At 41.0% G+C, this 25,790-nt stretch overlaps 1 protein-coding gene across 10 annotated transcripts in view; it reads right to left on the reverse strand.

Annotated features, from left to right (window-relative positions):
* Nucleotides 1-25,790, reverse strand: part of MAST2 (microtubule associated serine/threonine kinase 2) — a 231,660-nt gene that overhangs the window by 103,650 nt on the left and 102,220 nt on the right. For 3 of the 10 annotated variants that reach the window (XM_063665163.1, XM_063665170.1, XM_063665165.1), the window contains exons 3-4: nucleotides 14,714-14,838; nucleotides 11,045-11,239 (exon numbers count right to left, since the gene is read on the reverse strand). The exons of the other annotated variants lie outside the window; for them this stretch is intronic. In XM_063665163.1, the coding sequence (XP_063521233.1) occupies nucleotides 11,045-11,239; nucleotides 14,714-14,763 (245 nt within the window). In that variant the 5' untranslated portion in view covers nucleotides 14,764-14,838. The remainder of the gene's footprint in view (nucleotides 1-11,044; nucleotides 11,240-14,713; nucleotides 14,839-25,790) is intronic. 10 annotated transcript variants of the gene reach the window in all.

Here is a 25,790-nt window from a genome sequence, read left to right on the forward strand (position 1 = left end):
TTTATGTCTGTTGTCCCAGTAATATTAACATTCCTCTTTCATTATATAAAGTTTCCTAGTTTAGACACTAAATTGTATCACCACCCTACTTAAGAGATGTATTAACCAAATACACTGTGCTGACATAGTTTGGCTACTGATTCCAAAAAACCAACTGCAAAAAAAATTTGAACATAAACTGGATATTTGATGATATTGATAAACTATTGTTTTAGGTGTGGTTATAATACTGTGATTACATTTTTAAGGAGTCCTTACAATTTAGAGATACAAATATGTACAGATGGAATGACATAAAATTTGAGATGTGCTTCAAAATAAGCGAGAGACAGAGAAAGAAAATAGGTGGGGATGTAGATGAGATAGTATACCATGAGCTGACAATGTAGACGATACTGGGGATGTAGTATGAGTCTTTCTACTTTTGAACATTTTTGAGATTTTTCCATAATACAATGTTAAATTTAGTAAATAAAATTTTCCTAGTTCTAGAAACAGAAGTATCCTAGAAAGCTTCAGCTTCCTGCTCTTAGGCAAGTGTTGAGGGAAGTCAGGGACCCCAAACAGAGGGATCGGCTGAAGCCATGGCAGAAGAATGTGGATTGTGAAGATTTTATGGACATTTATTAGTTCCCCAAATTAATACTTTTGTAATTTCTTATGCCTGTCTTTACTGCAATCTCTAAACATAAATTGTAAAGATTTCATGGACACTTATCACTTCCCCAATCAATACCCTTGTGCTTTCCTATGCCTGTCTTTACTTTAATCTCTTAATCCTGTCAGCTGAGGAGGATGCATGTCGCTTCAGGACCATGTGATAATTGCGTTAACTGCACAAATTATACAGCATGTGTGTTTGAGCAATATGAAATCTGAGCACCTTGAAAAAAGAACAGGATAACAGCAATTGTTCAGGGAATAACAAAGATAACCTTAAACTCTGACTGCCGGTGAGCAGGGCAAACAGAGACACGTTTCTCTTCTTTCAAAAGCAAATGGGAGAAATATCGCTGAATTCTTATTCTCAGCATGGAACGTCCCTGAGAAAGAGAATACGCACCTGGAGGTATCGGCTTATAAACAGCCCCCCTGGGCATGGCCTGTCGCTTATGGTTGAGGCTGCAAGGGGCGAAATAGACCCCAGTCTCCCATAGCACTCCCAGGCTTATCAGGAAGAGGAAATTCCCACCTAATAAATTTTGGTCAGACCGGTTGATCTCAAAACCCTGTCTCCTGATAAGATGTTATCAATGACAATAGTGCCCGAAACTTCATTAGCAATTTTAATTTCGCCTCGGTCCTGTGGTCCTGTGATCTCGCCCTGCCTCCACTTGCCTTGTGATATTCTATTACCCTGTTAAGTACTTGATGTCTGTCACCCACACCTATTCGCACACTCCCTCCCCTTTTGAAAATCCCTAATAAAAACTTGCTGGTTTTTGTGGCTTGTGGGGCATCACGGATCCTACCAATGTGTGATGTCTCCCCTGGACGCCCAGCTTTAAAATTTCCCTCTTTTGTACTCTGTCCCTTTATTTCTCAAGCCGGCCAACGCTTAGGAAAAATAGAAACAAACCTACGTGATTATCGGGGAACTGCCCCGATAGGCAAGAGCAACCATTTGGCATCTAGCCATACAGAATTATATCTTCATTCAGGGTCACCTGGAGCCAGGGTCTATGAAAAACTATCTGTCACATATAAGGGTTCCTGAAGTTAAAGCACAGCTACTAGTCTTTATTATTTTACCTTTTCAATGAAAAAATAAAAATAAAAAAACCTTCCCTTCTCTAACAAGAGAATCACTTCTTCTGAAGATACTCTCAAGACGCGCTTTCCCTGCTGTAAGAGGAGAAATGAAATATCTTAAAACCGTTTTGATGGACTTTCCTCATTGCCAAAAAAATGGTCTTTTAGAAAGAATGTAATTCAAAGTGTTTTTCATTTCAGTCCATGTCCTGCTGAGCCCCAACAGGCCAGTTTTCAGCAGAAACAATTAGTGAGAATGCATGAGAGGGCAGGAGGGCACCCAGCTGCCACTGCCTCACCTAAGCCAGTAATGGAGCTTCTGCAGTATGGACATATGGTAGGCAATACACAGAGTTATCCAAGGGAAAATAAGAATATGAGAAAAGTAATGGAAGCAAAGAAAAAAGTAATGGAAGCAAAATGAAGTGCTAAGAATTAGCAACATCTGAGTTTCCCAACAATGGAAGCAGCAAAATAACCAGTCTAGGAGCCCAGGTAATATTCTAAACAATTGTAGATGTACTGACTCACTTAATTCTTACTATAATCCTTGAAATACTATTGTGAGTCCCATTTTAATAATGTAGAGAACTGAGTTAGAAAGAAGTGAAGTAATCTGCCTACCACCACTATGCAGCAGGGCCAGGATAAGAACAAGTTCTGGGAGATGTTCCTCTTTTGAAATTACTCTGAAAAGCAGTTGTTTAAAAAAAGACAAGACAAGAAAAGCAGGTGTTGGTAAAATGAAAACAGTGCTTTCTCTTTGGCAGGAAATAATTTTGACACTACCAAAAAGGGGTTTCAAAGGCTGCCTAGTTCTGGAGGAGGCCCAAAGGAACAACTGTCCATTTGCCACACAAGTCTACCAAAAGTCTCTCATACCTGTGACATAGGAGGCGCCAGAGAACTAAATCGGTACCAATGGATGAAAGCTTTGAGAGTGAACTGCTTGTTGCTGAAGATGTTCAAGCAAAGGCTAAATAGCTTTTTTCTAGACACTGTATGGAAGGAATTCCTATGCAGTAGTAAGCAAGCTAAAGCTAGAATGCTTCCAATATAAAAATCACTCTAGTAAGGATTTCCTGCTGCAAGCCCTCCTACTTCAGGGCTGACAAAGTCTATGGCAATTCAAAACTGATTCAAAACCTAAGTCATTCTGTGTTCCATTAAGTTGTTAACATCAAACTTCTCTCCCCAGCAGGCCTACAGCTGGGCCAGTGAATAGCCAGACACACAACTGCCTCCTCTCTTCAAGGACACCAGTTACAACACAAAGTCAATCTAGCACTCTTACTCTAAAAATGCAACAACCCCATCTGAGTACCAATCAATACTCTGGAATCATTTTCTTAGAAGACATGCAAATGGACTAAAGATTAGTGGTTATTTAATTCAACCCAAATCACAATGAAATTTATTATGCCTCTTAAGGTTCATCATACCCATCTGAGACACTTGAGAGCTAGCATCAATGTCTGTTTATAACAGAGTCATTCCTTCCAATCAAGGCATAAAATGCAATGTATTACAGAGCTAGAGTGGGTATCATTTCAAAACTGTATCTTCATTGTCCTTCAAATTATTATGGGCAACAATTTGTAAGGTCCTAAGACCATCCCTAATATGCAGTCAATAAAGAGGCTTAAGACCTTAAGCAGGGCTAGTCCTCACTACACTATGATGCAAGGGGACACTGTTTTCCAACCCTCTGGGGCAATGCAGCCAAATGCCTCAATAGCTGTGTTGGTTTACTAGGGTTGCCATACATAACCAAGTATCACAAACTGGGTGACTCAACCAACAGAAATTTATTTCCTCATAGTTCAGTTAGAAGTCCAAGATAAGGGTATTAGCAGGGTTGGTTTCTTCTATGACCTCATTCCTTGGATTGTAAATGGCTACCTCCCTTTGTCTTTGCATGGCCTTCCCTCTGTGCTTGTCTGTGTCCTAATCCCCTCTTCTCGTAAGGACACAAGTCATACTGGATTAGGATCTATCTCAAAGACATTTAACCGTAATTGCCCCTGTAAAGATTCTATCTCCAAATACAGTGACATTCTGCGTTACTAGGGGTTAGGACTTCAACCTATACAAATTTTAGTAGAACATAATTCAGCCTATAATAGTTATACTCATCAAATTAAAAAAAGAGAGAGAGATAAAAAAGACATCCTAATATGGCCAATGACATGACTCTGGCTGCAGTAGGGTATAGGAGCAGGCTACGGGTCCTCAGGTGCAGATGCGAGGTGGGCAGTCTCTGGAACCCGCCCCTGGAAGTCCCCCCTCCTAATTCCCTCTCTCCTGGAACTCAGAGTCAAATTCACTGCCAGTAGCACTCAATTTTCAGTTCTTCACTTATGCACATTGTTTACTGGAACCATTTTTCTCATCTTTCTACTTTACTTGCTTATTTGCTTAATAAATTGAGTAAGAGAGGTTCATCATAAGGATGTTGCAGAACGGAGGTTCATCACCGTTTTCACTAAGCACAGATTCTGTCCTGGACTGTGAATTTGAGTACAGAGAACAAAACTAAATAGATGACAGTAATGAGCAGGGGTAAAATGGAATGATACAGGCCTAAAAAGGCAAAGGGATTTTTTTGCCGAGTGTGGTGGCTCATGCCTGTAATCCCAGCACTTTGGGAGGCTGAAGTGGGCAGGTCACTTGTCAGGAGTTTGAGACCAGCCTTGCCAACATGATGAAAGCCAGTCTCTACTAAAAATACAAAAATTAGCCAGGTGTGGTGGTGGGTGCCTGTAATCCCAGCTACTGGGGAGGCTGAGGCAGCAGAATCACTTGAACCTGGGAAGCAGAGGTTGCAGTAAGCTGAGATCATGCTACTGCACTCCAGCCTGGGTGACAGAGTGAGAACTTGTCTCAAAAAAAAGAACAGAGTTTTTACAAGAAGGTAATACAGGTAATGACCTAGAAGTGACAACAGACTGTGGGAATACCAATTCCCACCCCCAGGATTGGAGGATTTATTAAACAATGTTATTAATACATCACCTTGGGAAAAGACCCAAGGCTGCAAAAACTACTTTGGTTCAGAACGTATGATATTACATAATGATAATATCTCAAATGGAGATATGGAACAGTGTGGTTGTTAAGAATGTGATCTCTGAAGCCAGACTACCCAGGTTTCTATCCCAGTTCTGCCACTTATACAGCTGTGTTATCTTGAGCAATTTATTTAATCTCTCTGCACCCTCGCTTCCTGTGTGAAATAAGTACAATGATAATCTCTCTCACAGAACTGGTGTGAGAAGCAAATGACCTTTACATTTTAAAGTGCTAAGAACAGTGCCTGGGAGCTAGTAAGTGCTCAGAGTTTGTAAATTTATTAAATAAATTCTCGATTGCATATGGTTCATCAGAAACATTACAGTGATGGCAGCGGCAGCCCATCACTGCCATGAAGCAGTCACTGCCGTGACGCCGGCTGCAGTGGGGCACAGACGCAGGACACGGGTCTTCTGGTGCAGACGCCAAGGTGGGCAGTCCCTGGAACCCTCCTTTGGATGCCCCCCAACAAGCTCACTGCCCTGGGAACCCACCCCTGGGAACTGCCACAATTGGGCCAGGCTGAGCTGAGCCGTCCACCAGTGGGAGAGAAGTGCACAGAGGAACAGGCAGCAAGGGGCACTAGGGCGGAGCTGGGCCCAGGGTGGTCCCGCACTTGCACACGGAGCATAGGGGTCTGGCCCGAGACACTGAGCTGGCGCCATGCTTCAGGGGCCCAGGGTGGGAAGTGAAAGTGGCACCCCACAGCAGCAAGTACAGCATGCCCACATTGTTCGCCAGCCCCATGGAGCAGATCACCATGTAAACAACTGGCACGGCCACCACCAGGAGCACCAGACTCGATGCGCTGGAGCAGCCCAGCACCTGGCCCGGGACAATGCATCGGACCTGGAGCCCTTGCCCAAGACTGCTAAGAGGTGGAGCTAGGGCTGCATGCTCTACAGAGTCGGTGGGAGCCAGGGAAAAGTGGGAGCCCCACCCCTTCCGAGTTGGTGGGGTGGGAGTCCCCTGGGTGCAGCCACCACTGCCCTGCTGCAGCTTCAGACCCAGGCATCTCTGAACTCTCAGGCCTAGGAAGGCCCCTGCCCCTCGCAGGCTCAGAATCGTCTGCTCCCGCTACCTGGCTTCTCCCCTCTGTCGGTGCCTACTCCAACCTCGGAGCAAAGTTGGGGCCCAGCCCGGGAGCTGTCACAGCCCAGCTGAGTGTGCACATGCTCGGGGCAGTGCTGACATGCCAACCCCCTTGCCACTTTGGCCCCCTTCAAGCTTTGGGCACTGACAAGCATGGGAAGGAGGCTGAGGGGTACACTGAGGACAGCCCAGTGCTGGCCTGCAGGCACCCCTTAGCATGAACAGCCTGGGCACCATGAACAGCAGCAGGAGGCAGACAGGCTCCTGGGTGGAAAGAAGCTGGTCCACAGTAAAGACCCACCTTCAAGCCACAGAAAACCTGAAGCCTGGGGGCTGGGTCGCCAGTCCCAGAAACCACAAGGGCAACTTGTGGTGCTTTTCCCTGGGCCCACCCATGGCTGCCCATGGACCAACCAGCATGCACTTCCTCCCCTCTGAGGCCCATAAAAACCCCTGGACTCAGCCAGGCTTGGGGAGAGGAGGGAGGGACCATAGGGAGATAATGGGACCACTTGCCTGCAGAAAGGAGCCATCCACTCCAGGACCTCCTCTCTGCTGAGAGCTGAACACTCAACGGGAGGACCTGCCTACAGATAGGAGCTACCCACTGTGGGTCCCCTCTAAGCTATTATATCACTCAATAAAGTTCCCCTTTGTCTTGCTCACTCTATATTTGTCTGTGTACCTCATTCCTTCTGGATGCAGGACGAGAACTCAGGACCCACCGAATGGCAGGGCCAAAAGAGCTATAATACAAACAGAGCTGAAACATGCCCCTTGCTCACCACATTGTGGGCGACAAGAAGGAGAGAAGAGAGAAGGGGAGAAGAGAGAAGGGGAGAAGAAAGAAGGAGAGAAGAGCTGCAGCCCTTCGGAGAGACCGGACCTGAGAGCTCCCCGAGCCTGAGCTGTGACTCCTGCTTTGGGGCCTGGTGGCTCCTGAAGTCTCCAAGTTTCTGGGTACCACCGCGTTCCCTTGTGCCAGCTGTGGAAGTTGCTTGCGCTGCGCCTGGTCCTGATGCAGCCTCACAGTGAGCTAGCACCCATGCCAGCCCTTGGAGCTGGCCGCCCTGCTGCAGCAGGTGGCATGCCTGACTGTGTGCAGTGGCCAGACCCTATGCTCGCTTGCTCACACACCCTTCACCATTCCACTCCAGTCTCTTTGGAGGCGTGGGATCCAGGCTGGTAGCTCCAGCCAAGTGCAGCCTGCCGGGCCAAGTGGGCCCAGCAGGCCTGAGCAAAGCTCAGGCAAAAGCGCCACCAGCCACAGAGGTTTCTAGCTAGAAAAGCAACACCTCCCAGGATCCCGTAACAACAGCTGAGGGGTTAAGACCACAGACATAGGCTGGGCGCGGTGGCTCACACCTGTAATCCCAGAACTTTGGGAGGCCGAGGCAGGTGAATCACGAGGTCAGGGGTTCGAGACCAGCCTGACCAACATGGTAAAACCCCGTCTCTACTAAAAATACAAAAATTAGCTGGGCGTGGTGGCAGGCGCCTGTAATCCTAGCTACTCAGGAGGCTGAGGCAGGAGAATTGCTTGAACCCGGGAGGTGGAGCTTGCAGTGAGCCGAGATCGCGCCACTGCACTCCAGCCTGGGTGACAGAGCAAGACTCCGTCTCAAAAAAACAAACAGACAAACAAAAACACCACAGACATTGGAGTAAGATACTGTGGGGTTGAATGGTAGTTTCTACTACTTATTAATAACTTCCTTAACTTCTCTGTACTACAGTGTCTTCATCTATAAAACAGATTTACTCAGATTATCCACCTCATCGAAAAAAAATGAACATGTGTCACCCACCTCATCAGAGCATTTTGAGAATTAAATTTAACAAATGTAAGTCATTTAAAAAATATTAAGACATAGTAAATGCTCAGTAAATGTTACCTATTCTTATTCTTTTCACATTTCATTTTCCAACTTTTCTTGACTAAGGAAGATAAAACAATTTTAAAAGAATCTGCTTCTATTGGGCTTATGCAATGTGAATCAGTCAACCAATAATCTCATAAAGCAATAAGAACAACTGATGATAGAAGCATGAGCTCAAAATATTAGCAAGACTAGACTTCTGCTTCTCATCATTATGGGGAATCAGAGATCAGATTTACCCTTGCACCTTAAAAACAAAAAAATTAGATGAAATATATGAAACAATAGTTTGCAGACACTGGACCGATGGGAAACATGTAAAATAAGCCCTAAGACGGCATGTCTAGGAAGCAGCAAAAGGGGGTACTCAAACAGAGTCCAGCAGTCTCCCTGAGTTGAGAAGACACAGTTGAGAACTTGGGGAGGCTAAGGTGGCTAGAATTTTCAAAGCAGGGTACCAGAGAAGACAGAGATATACAGAGGGGAACTCTGGAGATCTGCAGGGGCTTCCTCTCAGTTTTTAGCTGAATATCTATCAGCATATGTGGATAAGGAAACTATCCAAGAACATGAGCAGGTACCCTCTTCAGAGCTCACAAAGGACGCAGAATTGTTCATGTTCCCATCAGCCTGAGTGGAAAAACTCACAATACATGGGCATCAAATAAGAGTACTCAAAGTATTGCCTCAGTAGTAAGAAAAAATTAGCCTCAAGTGCTGCCCTGGTCTCACCAAACAAAGCCTAAAAGTATTCCTTCAAAGGATCAAACAATTTCTAAAATAACTGCATCCCAGATTCTCAAGAATGTTTAAAGGAATATAAAAATATCTAGCAAACAACAATCTAAAATAATCTTGTTATATCAATGAACTGGCACTTTGCATGGCATGGATACAAAAGAAGAATGGAATGAAGCACTAATACAGTGACCACACATGTGAGCAAGTCTACGAAAAAAAAAAAAAAAAAACCATGAAATTTAACAAGTTTCCATGAAATTTAACAAGCTCCAAAGCTGTAAGATGTCGCTCCAGGTTGTGCGTTCTGAGACCACAGTCATCAAGAGATACTCAAAACCATGTGCCAGGACTGGGTACATCTTGGGGGCTACCCAACTTAAAATCTTTCTCAGCCTCATACGCCAAGCACTAGTACGTCTAGAAGAGGTGCCTTCTGAGAGAGTTAGCCTCTAACATTGTCCTATGTCAGTCTATCACTGTCCCAAATTGTCTGTGGAATTTAAGCTCCTGTATCAAATAATGTCACTTAAATCTGTGTGATACATTGTGCTTCACTTAAACTTTTGGTTTTTCTGGTTACTATTCTCTAACAAAAAGCTTAACAAATACCTACTGATCAATCTCACTTTCCTTTTTTAACATTTTTTTTTCAACTGGCTTCTAAGATACTTCTCCTAGCCCTTGTTCCTGAATGAATAGCTAATTCATTTTAGTCTAATTCCTCACTATCGCCCCAACCTCTAAAACGCCCCAGAGCTCAATCCTTGGATATCTCTTCCTCGTCTATCAATTCTACCTTTAAAATAATCCCCAAATCTGACCACTTCTTATCTCAATCATCATGGGTCCAAATAACCATTGTCTCTTACCTAGAGGCCTTCTAACTATAACCAGAGTGGGTTTTTTTGTTTGTTTTTGTTTTTTTGACAAGGTCTGGCTCCAAGGCTGGAGTGCAGTGCTGTGATCTCAGCTCACTGCAACCTCCACCTCCCAGGCTCAAGCCATCCTCCCACCTCAGCTGCCAGAGTAGCGGGGACTACAGGCACGCGCCACCATGCCCAGCTAATTTTTGCATTTTTTGTAGAGACGGGGTTTCACCATGTTGCCCAGGCTGGTCTCGAACTTGTGAGTGGTCTTGAACTCAAGCAATCCGCTCACCTCGGCCTCCTAAACTGCTGGGATTACAGGTGCAAGTCACTGCGCCCAGCCCAGCGTGATCTTTTGATCTACATCAGATCATGACATTCTTATTTAAACCTTCCAGTGACTACTTATCTCACCCAGCATAAAAACAAAAGTCCTGGCCAGGAGTGGTGGCTCACACCTGTAATCCCAGCGCTTTGGGAGGCCGAGGCTGGTGGATAACCTGAGGTCAGGAGTTTGAGATCAGCCTGGTCAATATGGTGAAACCCTGTCTCCACTAAAAATACAAACATTAGCTGGGCGTGGGGGCAGCCACCTGTAATCCCAGCTACTCAGGAGGCTGAGGCAGAAGAATCGCTTAAACCTGGGAGGCAGAGTTGCAGTGAGCCGAGATTGTGCCATTGCACTCTAGCCTGGGCAACAAGAGTGAAACTCCATCTCAAAAAGCCTCAAAATTGTTTAATCTGGCTGCCCACTACACTTCAGGCCTCATTTCCCAACACTTACCACCTAACTTATTCTGTACCAGTATCACTGGACTCTGTTGCACAAAGAATACACGGAGCAAGCTCCTAGATCAGGCCCCTGGCACTTCATGTTGCCTCCACCTGGAACACTCTTCCAGATATCACCATTCAGGCTCTATGACTTCCTTCAGGTCTTTTATGTCAACTTACCACTGAGGACCTCCCTGACCACCTTATATAAAATGTCAAGCCCTGGCCTCTACATTCTCTTACCCTACTTTATTTTTCTCAGAAGCACTATGTCTATCCGTTATGCTACATATTTACTCATTAACTTGTCTCTCTTTCTCCACTAGAATCTAAGCTCCCTGAGGACAGGGATTTTATTGCTTGATATGTTCACTGCTTTGTTTCTCATGCCAAAAACAGTGTCCTAGCAGATAGTACGTAATCAAATAATGTTGAATATAAGAAAAGGAAGGCAGAAAGAAATGGGAGAAGGGCTATTTTCCTCAACCTGAACAAACCATTTAACTTGTTTTGGACTCAGATTTTCCCATAGTGTAAAATGTGAGGTTTGAACTTTTTTACCTCCTAAGAGTTCTAGCACTCTGCCATGCTATGGGGTGGTCACAGGTCATAGTTCACAAGGCTGTCCAATGGTCAGGATGGGCACACAACTTATAATAGCCTCAAAAATCCAAGTACTGATAGCCTACCCTCCTTTCTCCTGACATTTTGAATACAACAGAAATCTGTGATATTTATTTTACTCTTCTCTGTGACAGAACCAAGACTCTTACTCCATTTCTCCCCATTATTAAGGAGTAAGGTATGGGTTTTACTATTTGGCCAGAAGCAATTGTCAAGGCCCAGATTCACAGCAAGTTTCCTTACCTCCACGGCAGTGGGCGGCTGGAACAAGGAGTGCCAGGACTACTGTGGGCTCGTGGGTTCAGGAAAATGGCAAGAGGAGAAGTAGCCAAAGCACAATCAGCACTAAATGGGACTTTAGTGAGGAAGAGGGCTGGAGCAGATGTGGGTGAAAACATGTGCTGGTTTACTTCAGCTCCTCGGCAAAGGGTAGAGATTCTGACAAGGTACCGCAATAGGAAAAAAACAAGGTCAGTGATAACTTTTCAACCAAAAAGAAATATATTCAAAGTGGCTTGGTTTAGGCAAAAAGCTCAAGAAAAGTAAGTGGTCAAAAATCATTCTCCAATATCATACTTCAGTACCAATGTTGGTACAGGATGACAACAGAGATGAAAACTTAATCCATAAAATTAAAATACAACATTTAAGATTTGGCTATTCAACAAATTTGTTATTTATTTTTATTTTTATTTTTTGAGACGGAGTTTTGCTCTTGTTGCCCAGGCTGGAGTGCAATGGCACGATCTTGGCTCACTGCAATCTCTACCTCCTGGGTTCAAGTGATTCTCCTGCCTCAGCCTCCCAAGTAGCTGGGATTACAGGCATGCACCACCACACCCAGCTAATTTTGTATTTTTAGTACAAACAAGAGTTCATCACATTGGTCAGCCTGGTCTCGAACTCCTGATCTCAACTGATCCACCCACCTCGGCCTCCTAAAAGTGCTGGGATTACAGATGTAAGCCACCGTGCCCAGCCTGATGTATTTAGAATTGGTTTCTGGGCAAACCAAACACTGCAAATTTACTACATCAATTAGTAGGCAACAGTTAATATTTAATATTCAATGACTAAAACTTCCTAAAGAAATGTATATGTCCCTAAGAGTAAAACTTTCTGAATAGTTTATAAATTATTGATTATATCAACAATAATACCAATTTGTTTAGCTAACATTTCTCTGATGAATGTATCAGATAATGTCAGTTAACTATGTATTTTGCTTCTACTTAAAGTTTAGATTCCCAGGTTATTTTTTCCCATAAAAACAATCTAGCCATTTTGATATGTTAAGTCCTATCGAAGATTATTAAATAAATAAGATCATTAGATTGAAAACAGGTGATAAATACAGATTTCTAATTTGCTACCATTAGTAGAACTGACACATGATAAAAATAATAAAAATAATATTCATAATATTTAATTTGCTATCTTATTGGCATGGCTTTCTATACACAAACCATTATTTAATTTCCAAGGTAAAAAAATTACTTAAGTATCACATAAGTACCTGATCTACTTCAAAATGATAACATTGTTAGTTTCTCGTATTGTTATTTCTGACTGTTTATAATATGGATACAGTGACATTCTACTTGTGCTTACTTACATATATTCAAAGGAAATCTTCACTTTCCTAGTCATTATCACTCTAGTGGTCTTCAGTTTACTTCTCAGGTAGGTACACAATATGGGGTAGTAACAGGATAGAAAATAGGAGGGCAAACAGCTATTTAAAATTACAGTTATGCCCACATTTCCACAAACTCAACATTTTTTTTAAAGTTAAAAGAAGTAAAAATGTTAATTTTAATTTCTCATTTTCAAAAAGAATTTTCACTCTTCCAAAGAACTATTTCAAAGTTAAGCTCCTTCATATATATAAGTTAGAACTAATTAGAACATTAGACAGCACTTACTTGTTAACCTGAATAATATGTTTGTACAAAATTTTGAAGCCTTAGGTCTTATCACATAAAATGAGGTTTAGACATTTTGTTCAATATATAATTGAAATTGTAAAAATCTATGAAAGCCAAACTTCATTTTCTATTTTTTTTTTTTTTTTTTTTTTTGAGACGGAGTCTCACTCTGTTGCCCAGGCTGGAGTACAGTGGCGCCATCTTGGCTCACTGCAAGTTCCGTCTCCCAGGTTCACGCCATTCTCCTGCCTCAGCCTCCCGAGTAGCTGGGATTACAGGTGCCCGCCACCACGTCCGGCTAATTTTTTGCATTTTTAGTAAAGACAGAATTTCACCGTGTTAGCCAGGATGGTCTCGATCTCCTGACCTCGTGATCCGCCTGCCTCGGCCTCCCAAAGTGCTGGGATTACAGGCGTGAGCCACCACGCCTGGCCGGCAAATTTCATTTTCTTTTTGCCCCTAATTACTACTCTGCAAACTGGTTATACAATGGGTCTAGAGTCTAAAAAGGATTGTTTGAAAAAGGAAAAGGTGATATACAAACTACTTATTAGCTCCTCAGGGGGTATTTTTCTAACTCAAAGTCAGTAAAACAGATAAAACGATTACCAACAGCAGTGTACCAACATTTGAAGAGCATGATTTGCCAGGTATGGTAATCTCAGCACTCTAAGAGGCTGAGGCAAGAGGATCACTTGAGCTCAGGAGTTCCAGACCAGCCTGAGCAACATAGAGAGACCTTATTTCTACAAAAAAATTAAAAAATTAGCCAGGCTTGGTGGTGCATGCCTGTGGTCCCAGCTGCTGAGGTGGAAGGATCCCTTGGGCCCACGAGGTCAAGGTTTAGTGAGCTGTGATAGCACCACTGCCCTCCCGCCTGGGCCATAAAGTAAGACACTCTCAAAAACAAAAACAGAACCATGATTTTTGACCATTTAAGTTTTCTTAAACTACAAGCTCCATTTAAAAAATTTTAATTTTGTTAACAAGTGATCTTTACTTTAAATAACACATTAGTTGATGAAGTCTGTTTTTAAGTGGTCTTTTACTTTTGTGTCAGTATGGTAATAAAAGATTTTTTTTAAAGTGTGTCAATACTCCAACCTTATACTTCAAACACATCCTGTTTCTCAAGGTCTAATAGAATCATTAATTTGATCAATAAGCATCCACAGACACTGAAGGGCAACATCACAAAGGAAGCCCACTGAAGAAACCTGTCTGTCTCGGGGCAAGCAGTTTGACTCAGAAAGAAAATCTGAAGTACACTCCCTTCGCCCTGTGGGTTAAACAAAGGCAGTTCAAGACAGATAATTGAGGTGAAATGGATTCTAGGTCTCTTCTTTCACTGGTTCTCTAATTTACTGATGAATTCACTTGGCACTTCTTCATTAAATAAGCCTGAGCTGCTCTTGGAAAAGTCACCCTGAAGAGGAAGCCTTCTTCCACTCCCAGCTTTGATATTCTGACCTAATAAAGTTTATTTCTATATTGGCTAATATAGAAAAAAAATAGAGGTCACACCCTAAAGGACCCATGCTTGAATCTGCAAGGGCAGATCTGAGGTCCTGAGCTGACAGGCCATGGGCAGAAATACAATACCCTCTCTAGTCAAAGGAGGAGGTACTTTTTGTTTCCATTGGTTTCTCACATTCATGGGGTTTGTATTTGGAGCTTTGACACTAACTTTAAATAAACATTTGCTTTCAAGGCAAGAAAATAATTGTCTTCATTTTTTTACCCAGTTCTCCAAGTATTCAGGAACCCCTAAAATGACATCTAATTCAGTTTCTGGAATTGGAAACCTCATATGCCCCTGCCAAGGACCACTGTTTTGACCTTGAATTAATCAAGCCAGCTCAGCCCTCTTCCTGACAGGCATCTCCAAAACAGTCTTCATCCAAATAAACGAAGCTGTGTTAGTTGGGATTAGTTTTCTTTTCCTGACATCTGCCAGTTTCCATAGAGACCCCAGCCTCCTTACTGAATCCGCAGACATGGTGCTCCCAGTCTCTCTCGCCTCCGTTTCATCATTCTCCTGGCTACTCAAGTTTTGCTCTCACACTGGAGTCTTGGTAGGAAGTTCTCTCACACAAGGGGTATGCAGTTCTGTCAGCCAAAGGAAATTATAAAAGCTTCCCAAACTTACAGTAAAAATTAAAGTACTTTTCTTCAAAAACATGATCTTCAGAACACCCCTCCCATCCCCCCTCAAAAGACCTAAGAGCCCACGAGGCAGCAGTGGGACAGTGACAAGTTCCAGATCCCAAATGAATCAGCTGTCCTCTGATCTGCCTGACATCATTCACACTCAGCCAGCAACAAATCAGAGCTACAGAAAGCACCTTGTTCCTGCGTCAGTGACAAGCACCAAACTCCCTCCCCCACAAATCAGTTGCAACCTCCAACCCTGAGGCCTGGCGGCAGTAAAGACTCTGGCAGAAATTATACATAGCAACTTGAAAACTCACACTGTGTCAGAAATACTATTAACCCAGAAGGCATGGGCCAGGCTAAACAGCTGTTGCAGTGGGCAAGGGACTGGAAGAAAGATTAAGGATCCCAAACTGGTAAAATAATGAGCGAAGACTATGTGGGCGTTTCTGCAGCATTATTCATTCTCAAACCCAAGCCTGAAGGAAGACTACAGGGCTTTAATGTTAGGGCTCAAAGCACAGTCATTATTCAAATGCCGAATTTGACCAACTTATCTAAACTGTACTCCTTCAGACAAAGTTCAGTGCCATTTTTTATTCAATTTCTATTACTCTCTTATCATTCTTGTGGTAAGAAAAGCCATAAGGAAAGTTAAGAAAATAAGCCCAGAAACTAGCTTAATTTCATCCATTAATGTTTAAGGTAAGTTGCAGAAGACCTCTATTGAAGGGTAAGCTAAGCATACTTCTGTATGCTTTGGTTTCCCCACCTGTAAAATGAAGATCATTAAGGTACCTAATATATAGGTTGTGGTGAGGATTAATATATGTAAACAGCAAAGTGCCTAGCACAGAGAAAGCACTATAAAAGTGTTAGCTATTACTGAAAGTCTTGCCCTCTTGGAGCAATCTCCCAGTCTAAAGGAAGAGATTAGTCCCAACAAATAGGAAGCCATCTGAGAAAAAGAACCTAGACTCAAGAAAACCAAGTGATCAAGTAAACTGTGGAGCTAAACCCTGGCAGCTAAGAGAGCCAAAGAGAAGCAAGTCTTGTCCCCTCCTTCAGAGCCTCTGCCAACTCTGAGGGGCTTCTCTCATTCACCTAGATGACAAAGCATATCAAACTGTTTTTTCTAGGGTAATGTTCAAAGGACAAATTCATAGGCAAACCAGTGCTTTTTCAAATGTGGGTCACATCTCTTTAGTAAGACATTATATCAATTTAGGAAGTCAGGATCAACATTTTCTAAAAAGGGAAACTACCTGCACACAAAAAGTACATATGCAAATGAAATAGAATAGAAAAGAAAATATTAGTCCTTCGCACACAGTAAGGGTAAGCACTGTTTTGTGAAATGTGTGTTTATGACATCCATTACTGAAATACATACAAATATACAAATGCGAACATGTGTGATGGGTCATAATGTAAACTCTATTTGTTATTGAGGTCAAAGTCTAAAAAGTTCGAAAGCCACTGTTCTAATTACCCAAGCAAACTCACCCACCTAGTAGCTACAGGCCCTCACTTTTCCTCTCCATGTATTAGTCCAATTATTCAGCCCTCTCAGCACCCTCTTTTTTTCAGAATCCCCAGTTCAGTAGCAGGTCCTAAAGATAACTAGAACACCTCAGAAATCTAGCAGTTCTCAACAAGTACTGGCTCCCACTTTGGAAAGCCTTGTGATGATATCAGGGTCAGTTGCCAAAAGCCCCAACCTTGGGTCTATCCTCGCATCCCCAGCTAAGGCTTGCAGTTATAGCTGAATCCTAAGTTTCTACTCAATATTCTCCAATTCTCTAACACCCGAGACTAGGCTACCTAATAATAATAATAATAATAATAATAATAATGATATGATGATGACATAACAGCAACCAACATTTATTAAGTGCTTAACTATTTATTAGGTTCTATTCTAAGCATTTTACACATTAATATTCATGTAGTACTCATCATAGCCATATGATATATGTACTATTATTCCATTATTATTATTTTTAAAATTATTATTATTTTTTAAAGACACAGAGAGGTTAAGATCATGCCAATCGTAAGTAGGAAAGTAGCATTTCCTCAATATGTTGGCACCTGGTTACCTATATATGAATTATACAAGCCAGAAGTGTTCCTGTCTTCAGCCAAGTTGGTAAACTGAAGCAGTCTAACTCTAGTTTCCAATGCTATAAATCACTGCGCTTTACCTTTCAGTAGAAATTTCTGACAACAGCAGCAAATGGATTTCTTTCTAGCCTGCTCTGCATATATTGAAAAGTACTATTGCAGAGCAGTACTCCCTGGGTGGAGGAGAGAGAACACGGAGCTCCCTAAATAATGCCAAAGTGAGAAAATATTTGTTTGATTTTTAGAGAATGAAAGCCATATTTTACATCCTTTATCTGACCAAAGAAGATATTACTTTTACCTCCAGGTAACACAACCCCACACAGAGTACTTTATTTAGTGGCATTAGAATCCATTTGTGCCAATATTCCTGTGGCTTTGCCAGGACTAGGAAGGCCTAACATTTCCCTGGGACTGGTGACAGGGCTCAATAATTTGCAGTATGGCAAAAGAAACATCTGCCTTCTCTTATTCATTCATACATTTATTTATTGACTGTAGAGCCAGAAAAAAGGCCTCTGCTATGGGCTTCTCACTTTAAAGATCCTGCAAAATAACACAAACACAAAAAACAAATTCATTAAAGAAATGGGGTTTCCTCTGTCACAAGATTCTGCACTGGCAAAGCGGAACCCTAAAAATCCATTCTTGTAAATTGTACAGTTCAGACCACAGGAAAACCTCTGTCCACATATTTCTTCCCATGTCCTTTAAAAGAGAGGCAACTATGCCAGAACGCCATTTATGGGTTGTGAAACTGCAAACTTCAGAGAACTCTGCCTGAGATTATGAAATATTTGAGCAGCACAGGGTGTCAGAATAAAAAACAAGACAAATTAACTGTTATATCCTTCCTGTCAAATAACATCAATATCATAGATACCTTTCCTAAGAAAGTATTGTCTCCTAACAGAGTCAAACATCCATTTATTTGGTTTCTTCCTGTTCCAATTCACAGTTCTGAAGGTACTCATAATTTAGCTCACTATTCCTAATAGTAGCACACAGCAATTGAGGAACATTTTGCAGAATTAAGGAATTCATATTACTAGTACATGTATTTATATGCAGGTCCAGAAATGACACATATAAGGCAAGGAATCAATTTATTACACTGATAAATAGTTGAACAGTTAATGCTAGAATTACAATTTATTTTTATAAAAATATGTACTTACAAAAATTTTAATTCAGCTTATTTAAATTAATTTTGAGTATTTAAAAGAAAAATAACTTTTAAAAGAATACAAAACTTCCATTTTTTACGCTTTATATTTTTGATGAGAATATATTCAAACTTTGTACTCTGTGAATATAACTATGTCTTATTTTTAAATCCTACAGATCACTGAAAATGAGTACAAGTTGTGATCCCAACATAGACAGAAAAATAAGAAAGTGGAGCTTAGAAGAGGAAAAAGAGAAAATCTACAAATAAGCTAGTCTGCTTAAATTTGGAGGAAAAAAAAAACTGCACACATAAAGTACTTACACAATTACTATCACTGAAGATTGAAAACACAGAAAATAAACCAGAGTATTCAAAAGACAAGTAGCTGGGCACAGTGGCTCATGCCTGTAATCCCAGCACTTTGGGAGGCCGAGGCAGGCGGATCTCTTGAGCCCAGGAATTCGAGACTAGCCTGACTGAGGCAGGAGAATCGCTTGAACTCGGGAGGCGGAGGTTGCAGGGAGCCGAGACGGCACCACTGCACTCCAGCCTGGGCGACAGAGCGAGACTGTCTTCAAAAGAGAAAAGGGCCAGGTGGGGTGGCTCACGCCTGTAATCCCAGCACTTTGGGAGGCAAAGGTGGGTGGATCACGAGGTCAAGAGATCAAGACCATCCTGGCCAACATGGTGAACCCCCGTCTCTACCAAAAATACAAAAATTAACTGGGTGTGGGGGTGCACGCCTGTAGTCCTAGCCACTTGGCAGGCTGAGGTAGAAGAATCACTTGAACCCAGAGGGGGAGGTTGCAGTGAATTGATCATGCCACTGCACTCCACTGCACTCCAGCCTGGTGACAGAGCCAGACTCTGTCTCCAAAAAGAAGGGAAAAAAAAAAAAAAAAAACATAGAATGATGGTGGGATTGTTCTTAAAAGTGTAATAGTATATATACAATATTTAGCCAGATTCCCCTCTCCTCCGATGGTTTAAAAATAGTCACAGAAAACAATGGAAAATTTATAGGTTTAATGTAAATGATATTGAAAAGTAATGCTAAAATGGCTGCACATGTAAGATAGATTTTTAAAATGATAAAACAGTCACTGCCTATGATAAAGCCTTAAATGAAATTATTTATTTAACTGGTAATAAAGTGAGAAAAAGATACCTAACTTTTTTTAAGTAAATATTATTCAGTTCTATAGATTATAACAGGGACAAAAGTCATGTTAAACAACAAACTTTACATACTGTCGAGTTACCTAAAGAAGAAAACAAGAAAGTAGAAATAAATGAGAATTTTACAGCTTTACATTTGATGTAAAAAGTACAGGCTTTGTCTTCAGTGAGAACTAAAGAAAAAAACTTTCGATTTTAGGCAGGGACCTAAAGATTGGCAAACTTCCACCTGTAACTATGACATTACCAAAAGAGAACTAGCCATTCTACTACAAATCACCATAAGAATAGACAAAATATAGGATGTAATAGTTTTCAGGCACTGGGACACATGTAATGCAAGAATGAAAACCCAGAAAGAAGGGAAACTCAAAAGTCAGGCTGCTCCCTCCTCGGCTGCCTGGGAGCAATTTTCTTACAAGGGCACAGACAGCTAGAGTTCAAGCAGAGCACAGTAGTTCCACTAAGCTGAGGAGGCATGGGCTAGAGTTCAGGGAAGCTAATCAAGCAGACATTGCACGTTCACCAAGAAGACCACATGCTAGGCCATAAAAAAAGTCTCAAGAAATTTCAAAATATTGAAATTCCATAAATTATGCTGCCTAACCACAACAGAATTAAATTAGAAATCAACTACAATAAAATATAAAATCTTCCAATATTTGGAAATGAAACCACATATTTCTAAATAATCTATTGGTCAAAGATGAAATGACAAAGAAAATTAGAAAATATTTTGAATTACACTATAATAAAGACAAACATACCAAATTATGGAATACAGTTAAAGGAGTGCTTAGAGGCACATATATACCTTTAAATGCTTATATCAAAAAATGAAGACCTGAAATCACTAATCCATACCTCTGCATTAAAAACTTTAAAAAGTCCAGGGAGGGATAGCATTGGGAGAAATACCTAATGTAGATTATGGGTTGATGGGTGCAGCAAACCATCATGGCATGTGTATACCTATGTAACAAACCTGCACGTTCTGCACATGTATCCCAGAACTTATAATAAAAAACAATTTAAAAAAACTTAAAAGTAAATTAAATTCAAAATATAATAAAGAAAAGAAAGCAGAAATTAGGAACAGAAAATAGAAAAAAGTAACAAAACCAAAAATTGGTTCTTTGAAAATATTAATAAAATTAATAAAACCACAGTAATAGACATCAAGAAGAAAAAGAGAGAAAACATAAATCATCAATATCAGAAATAAAAGATGAGTTATCACAACAAATCTAAAGACAGCAAAAGAATAATAAGAGAATAGCAGAAACAATTTATGCCAATACATTCTACAACCTATTTAAAATAAAGTTCAAAAAATAACTTACCAAAACTGACTTTAATATAGATATGCATTATGCTAAGTGACATAAGCCAGACACAAATGAACAATACTATATGATTCCATTGATATGAAGTATTTAGAAGAGGCAAATGCATAGAAAAAGAAAGTAGAACAGAGACTGCCAAGGCCTGGGGTAAGGGAAGAAGGGTGTTACTGCTTAATGGGCACAGAGTTTCTACCTGGGACCATGGAAAAGTTTTAGAAATAGATGGTGACAACAGTTTCATGACATTGTGAATATAGTTAATGTCATTACATTGTATACTTAAAAATGGTTAAAATGCCAGAAGCTGAGGCACAAGAATTGCTTGAATTTGGGAGGCAGAGGCTGCAGTGAGCTGAGATCACGCCGCTGCAGTGAGCTGAGATCACGCCACTGCACAGCCTGGGTGATAAGAGCGAGACTCTGTCTCAAAAAAAAAAAAAAAGTTAAAATGGCAAATTTTGTTATATATACCTTGCCATAATTTTTAAGACTTTAAAGAAATTAATTCAAAAGGAGTTAAGATTCAAACATAAAAGCTAAAATTACAAACTTCTAGAAGAAAACATTGGAGAAAATCTTCATGATCTTAGGATGGGCACAGATTTCTTGGACAGAACATGAGTGAGTACTAACTATAAAAACTCACAAAGAACATCAAAATTAAGACCTTCTGCTCTTTGAAAGACATCCTTCCAAAAAGGAAAAGGCAAGCTGGAGAAAAATAAGTCACAATATATATATAGTGATACATCGCTTAACAACAGAGATACCTTCTGAGAAATGCATTGTTAGGCGATTTCATCATTATATGAACATCATGGAGTATACCTACATAAACCTAGATGGTATAGCCTACCACACACATAGGCTATATGGTATTGTATAGCCTATAGACTGCTTCCAGGCTGCAAACCTGTATAGCATGTTACTGCATTGAATACCGTAAGCAACTGTAACACAATGGTATGTATTTGTGCATTTAAACATTAAAAAAGTACAGTAAAAATACATGTAAAAGATAGAAATGGTACACTTGCATAGGGCACTTAACCATGAGTGGGGTTTGCATGACTAGAACTTGCTCTGGGTGACTGAGTGAGTGGTGAGTAAATGTAAAGGTCTAGGACATTACTGTCTACTACTGTAGACTTTATAGAAGCATTGTACACTTGGGTTACACTATTTAATATTGCATAATAACATTATATAAACATATAATAATATAATTATATGTTACAAACATATAATTATATATGATTATATCATATAAAATAACATTATATAATAATATAATTATATAATAACATTAATATATACAACATTATATAATAACATAAACATTGCACACTTAGGCTACATTATTTTTTTCTTTAACAATAAATTAATCTTAGCTTACTGTAACATTTTCACCTTGAATTCTTTAATTTTTAACTTTACTCTTAAAACACAAATTATACTGCTCCACAAAAATATTTTTGTTCTCTATATCTGCAGTCTATAGGCTGTTTTTTATTTTTAAATTTTAAATTTATTATTTCTTTTTAAATGTTTTTGCCAAAAATAAAGACACGAACATACACTTTAGCCTAGGTGTGCACAGGGTCAGGATCATCAAGATGTCACTTTCAGCTCCTTTATAATCTTATGGGACCACCAGTGTCTATGCAGTCTGTTGTGGACCAAAACATTGTATGGTATTGCATGACTATATATATCTGACAAAATATCTGCATCTGAAATACATAAATAACTTGTACAACTCAATAATTTTTTATTCATTTTTTCAAAATAAGCAAAATATCTGAACACATTTCACAAAAGATTCACAAATGGCAAATAAGGACATGAAAAACATATTCAACATCATTATTCATCTGGGAAATGTAAGTCAAAACCACAATGATATACCAGTATACACTCAATAAAATGGCTCAAATCTGATCCTAACAAGTTTTGATGTGGAAGTGGGCCAACTGGAACCCTCAACATCCTTAGTAGGAAACTACAACAGTATAAACATTTTGGAAAGTTATGTGGAAATTTTTTAGAAACTTAAACATACACTTACCAGTTACCATTTGATGGGGGTTGGGGTAGTATCCTAAATCTAAGTTTGGCTTTTTTTTTTTTTTTTTTTTTTTTGAGACAGAGTCTTGCTCTGTCTCCCAGGCTGCAGTGCAGGGGCACGATCTCAGCTCACTGCAAGCTCCGCCTCCTGGGTTCTCGCCATTCTCCTGCCTCAGCCTCCCGAGTAGCTGGGACTGCAGGTGCCCGCCACCACACCTAGCTAATTTTTTGTGTTTTTAGTAGAGATGGGGTTTCACTGTGTTAGCCAGGATGGTCTCAAACTCCTGACCTCGTGATCCGCCGCCTTGGCCTCCAAAAGTGTTGAGATTACAGGCGTAAGCCACCATGCACAGCCAGCTCTTTCATTTTTTAAAAGATTAAACACGCCTGTAATCCCAGCACTTTGGGAGGCCAAGGCGGGCAGATCATTTGAGGTCAGGAGTTTGAGACCAGCCTGACAAACATGGTGAAATCCAGTCTCTACTAAAAATACAAAAAAATTAGCCAGATGCGGTGGCGCATGCCTGTAGTCCCAGCTACTTGGGATACTGAGGCAGGGGAATCACTTGAACACTTGAACCTGGGAGGCAGAGGTTGCAGTGAGCCGAGATGGTGACACTGCATTCCAGCTTGAACGACACAGCAAGACTCTGCCTCAAAAAAAAAAAAAAAGGATTAAACATACTTTAGTCAAAAGAGTTTTCATGTACCAGATACTACAACAAAAGTAACTTTGTGACCAGGTGCGTTGGCTCACGCCTACAATCCCAGAACTTTGGGAGGCCGAGGCAGGAGGATCACTTGAGCTGAGGAGTTTGAGACCAAGATGAGCAACATAGGGAGATCCCCTATTTATAAAAAAGTTAAAAAAAATTAGCCAGGCATGATGGCGTGTCCCTGTGGTCCCAGCTACTCGAAAGTCTGAGGTGGGGGACTCATTTGAACCCGGGAGGCTGAGGTTGCAGTGAGCCATGATCACACCACTACACTCCAGCCTGGGCAACACAGCAAGGCCTCTCTCTCAAAAAAAGTGACATTGCAATAAAATACACAAAAACTAAAAGCAAGAAAATGACAGTCTGGGTTGGGTGCGGTGGCTCATGCCTGTAATCCTAGCACTCTGGGAGGCCAAGCAGGGTGGATCACTTGAACTCAGGAGTTTGAGACCAGCTTGGGCAATATGGCAAAATCCCATCTCTACAAAAAATACAAAAATTAGCTGGGTGTGGTGGCATGTGTCTATAGTCCCAGCTACTCAGGGGGGCTGAGGTAGGAGTACTGCTTGAGCCCAGTTCAAGGCTGCAGTGAGCTGTGATTGCATCAATGCACCCCAGCCTGGGCAACATAGCCAGACCCTGCCTAAAAAAAATTTAAGGCCGGGCACGGTGGCTCAGGCCTGTAATCTCAGCACGTTGGGAGGCCGAGGCAGGTGGATCACCTGAAGTCAGGAGTTCTAGATCAGCCTGGCCAACATGGTAAAACCACACCTCTACTAAAAATATAAAAATTAACCGGGCATGGTGGCAGGCACCTGTAATCCCAGCTACTCAGGGTGCTGAGGCAGGAGAATCACTGGAATCCGGGAGGCAGAGGTTGCAGTGAGCTGAGATCGCGCCATCACACTCCAGCCTGGGGGACAAGAGTAAGACTTCGTCTCAAAAAAAAAAAAAAAAAAAAATTAAAAATTAGCTGGGTGCAGTGGCACACACCTATAGTCCCAGCTACTAGGGAGGCTGAGGTGGAAGGATCACTTGAGACCAGGAGTTTAAGATTGCAATGAGCTATGATAGTGCCACTGCACTCCAGCTTAGCCAACTGAGACCCTGTGTCTAAATAAATAAATAAAGCAAATAAGCAAGCAAGAAAATAGGAAAAGTGGGCTTTCACGATGTATTAGTTTTCTATTGCATAACAAATTAGCAAAAACTTAGCCACCTAAAACAATACACATTTACCATCTCACAGTGTCTGATTCAGGAATTCAAGCACAGCTTAGCTGGGCCCTTGCTTAGGGTCTCTTAAAGCTGCAAGCAAGGTGTCACCTGGGCTATGTTTTCATATGGAGACCCGATTCAGGAAGAATCCACTTCTAAACTCATTCTCATCTGCACACAGAACATTCTCTAAAATTGACCACATGCTCGGTCATAAAGCTAGTCTCAATACATTTTTCAAAAATAAAAATCATATCAACCATCTTCTCAGACCTCATGGAATAAAATTAGAAATCAATATCAAGAGGAACTCTCAAAACCACACAAGTACATGGAAACTAAACAATTTGCTCCTGAATGACTTTAGAGTAAACAATGAGATTAAGGCAGAAATCAAAAAATGTTTTGAAATAAATGAAAATAGAGACACAACATACCAAAACCTCTAGAATACAACAAAAGCAGTGTTAAGACTAAAGTTTAGGCCAGGCACAGTGGCTCATGCCTGTAATCCCAGCACTTTGGGAGGTCAAGGCAGGAGGATTGCCTGAGCCCAGGAGTTTGAGACCAGCCTGGGCAACATGGTGAAACCGTGTCTCTACTAAAAATACAAAAATTAGCCAGGTGTGGTGGTGCGTGTCTGTAATCCCAGCTACTCAAGAGGCTGAGGCAGAAGAATCGCTTGAGCCTGGGAGGCAGAGGTTGCAGTAAGCCGAGATCACGCCACTGCATCCAGCCTGGGCGACAGAGTGAGACTCTGTCTCAAAAAAAAAAAAAAAAAAAAAAAAAAAATTTATAGTGCTAAATGCTTAACATCAAAAAGAAAGACCTCAATTAACAACCTAACATCATAGCTAAAGGAACTAGAGAACCAAAAACAAGCCAAACCCAAATCTAGCAGAAGAAAAGAAATAAGAAAGATCAGGGCAGAACTAAATGGTATTGAGACCAAAAATATGACATAAAGGAGCAACAAAACAAAAAGTGGGTTATTTCAAAGGATAAACAAAACTGTTAAACTGCTAGACAGATTAACCAAGAAAAGAGAAGATTTAAATAAGCACAATCAGAAATGACAAAAGT

Source organism: Pongo pygmaeus, chromosome 1 (assembly GCF_028885625.2).
Source record: "Pongo pygmaeus isolate AG05252 chromosome 1, NHGRI_mPonPyg2-v2.0_pri, whole genome shotgun sequence".
Lineage (NCBI taxonomy): Eukaryota > Metazoa > Chordata > Mammalia > Primates > Hominidae > Pongo > Pongo pygmaeus.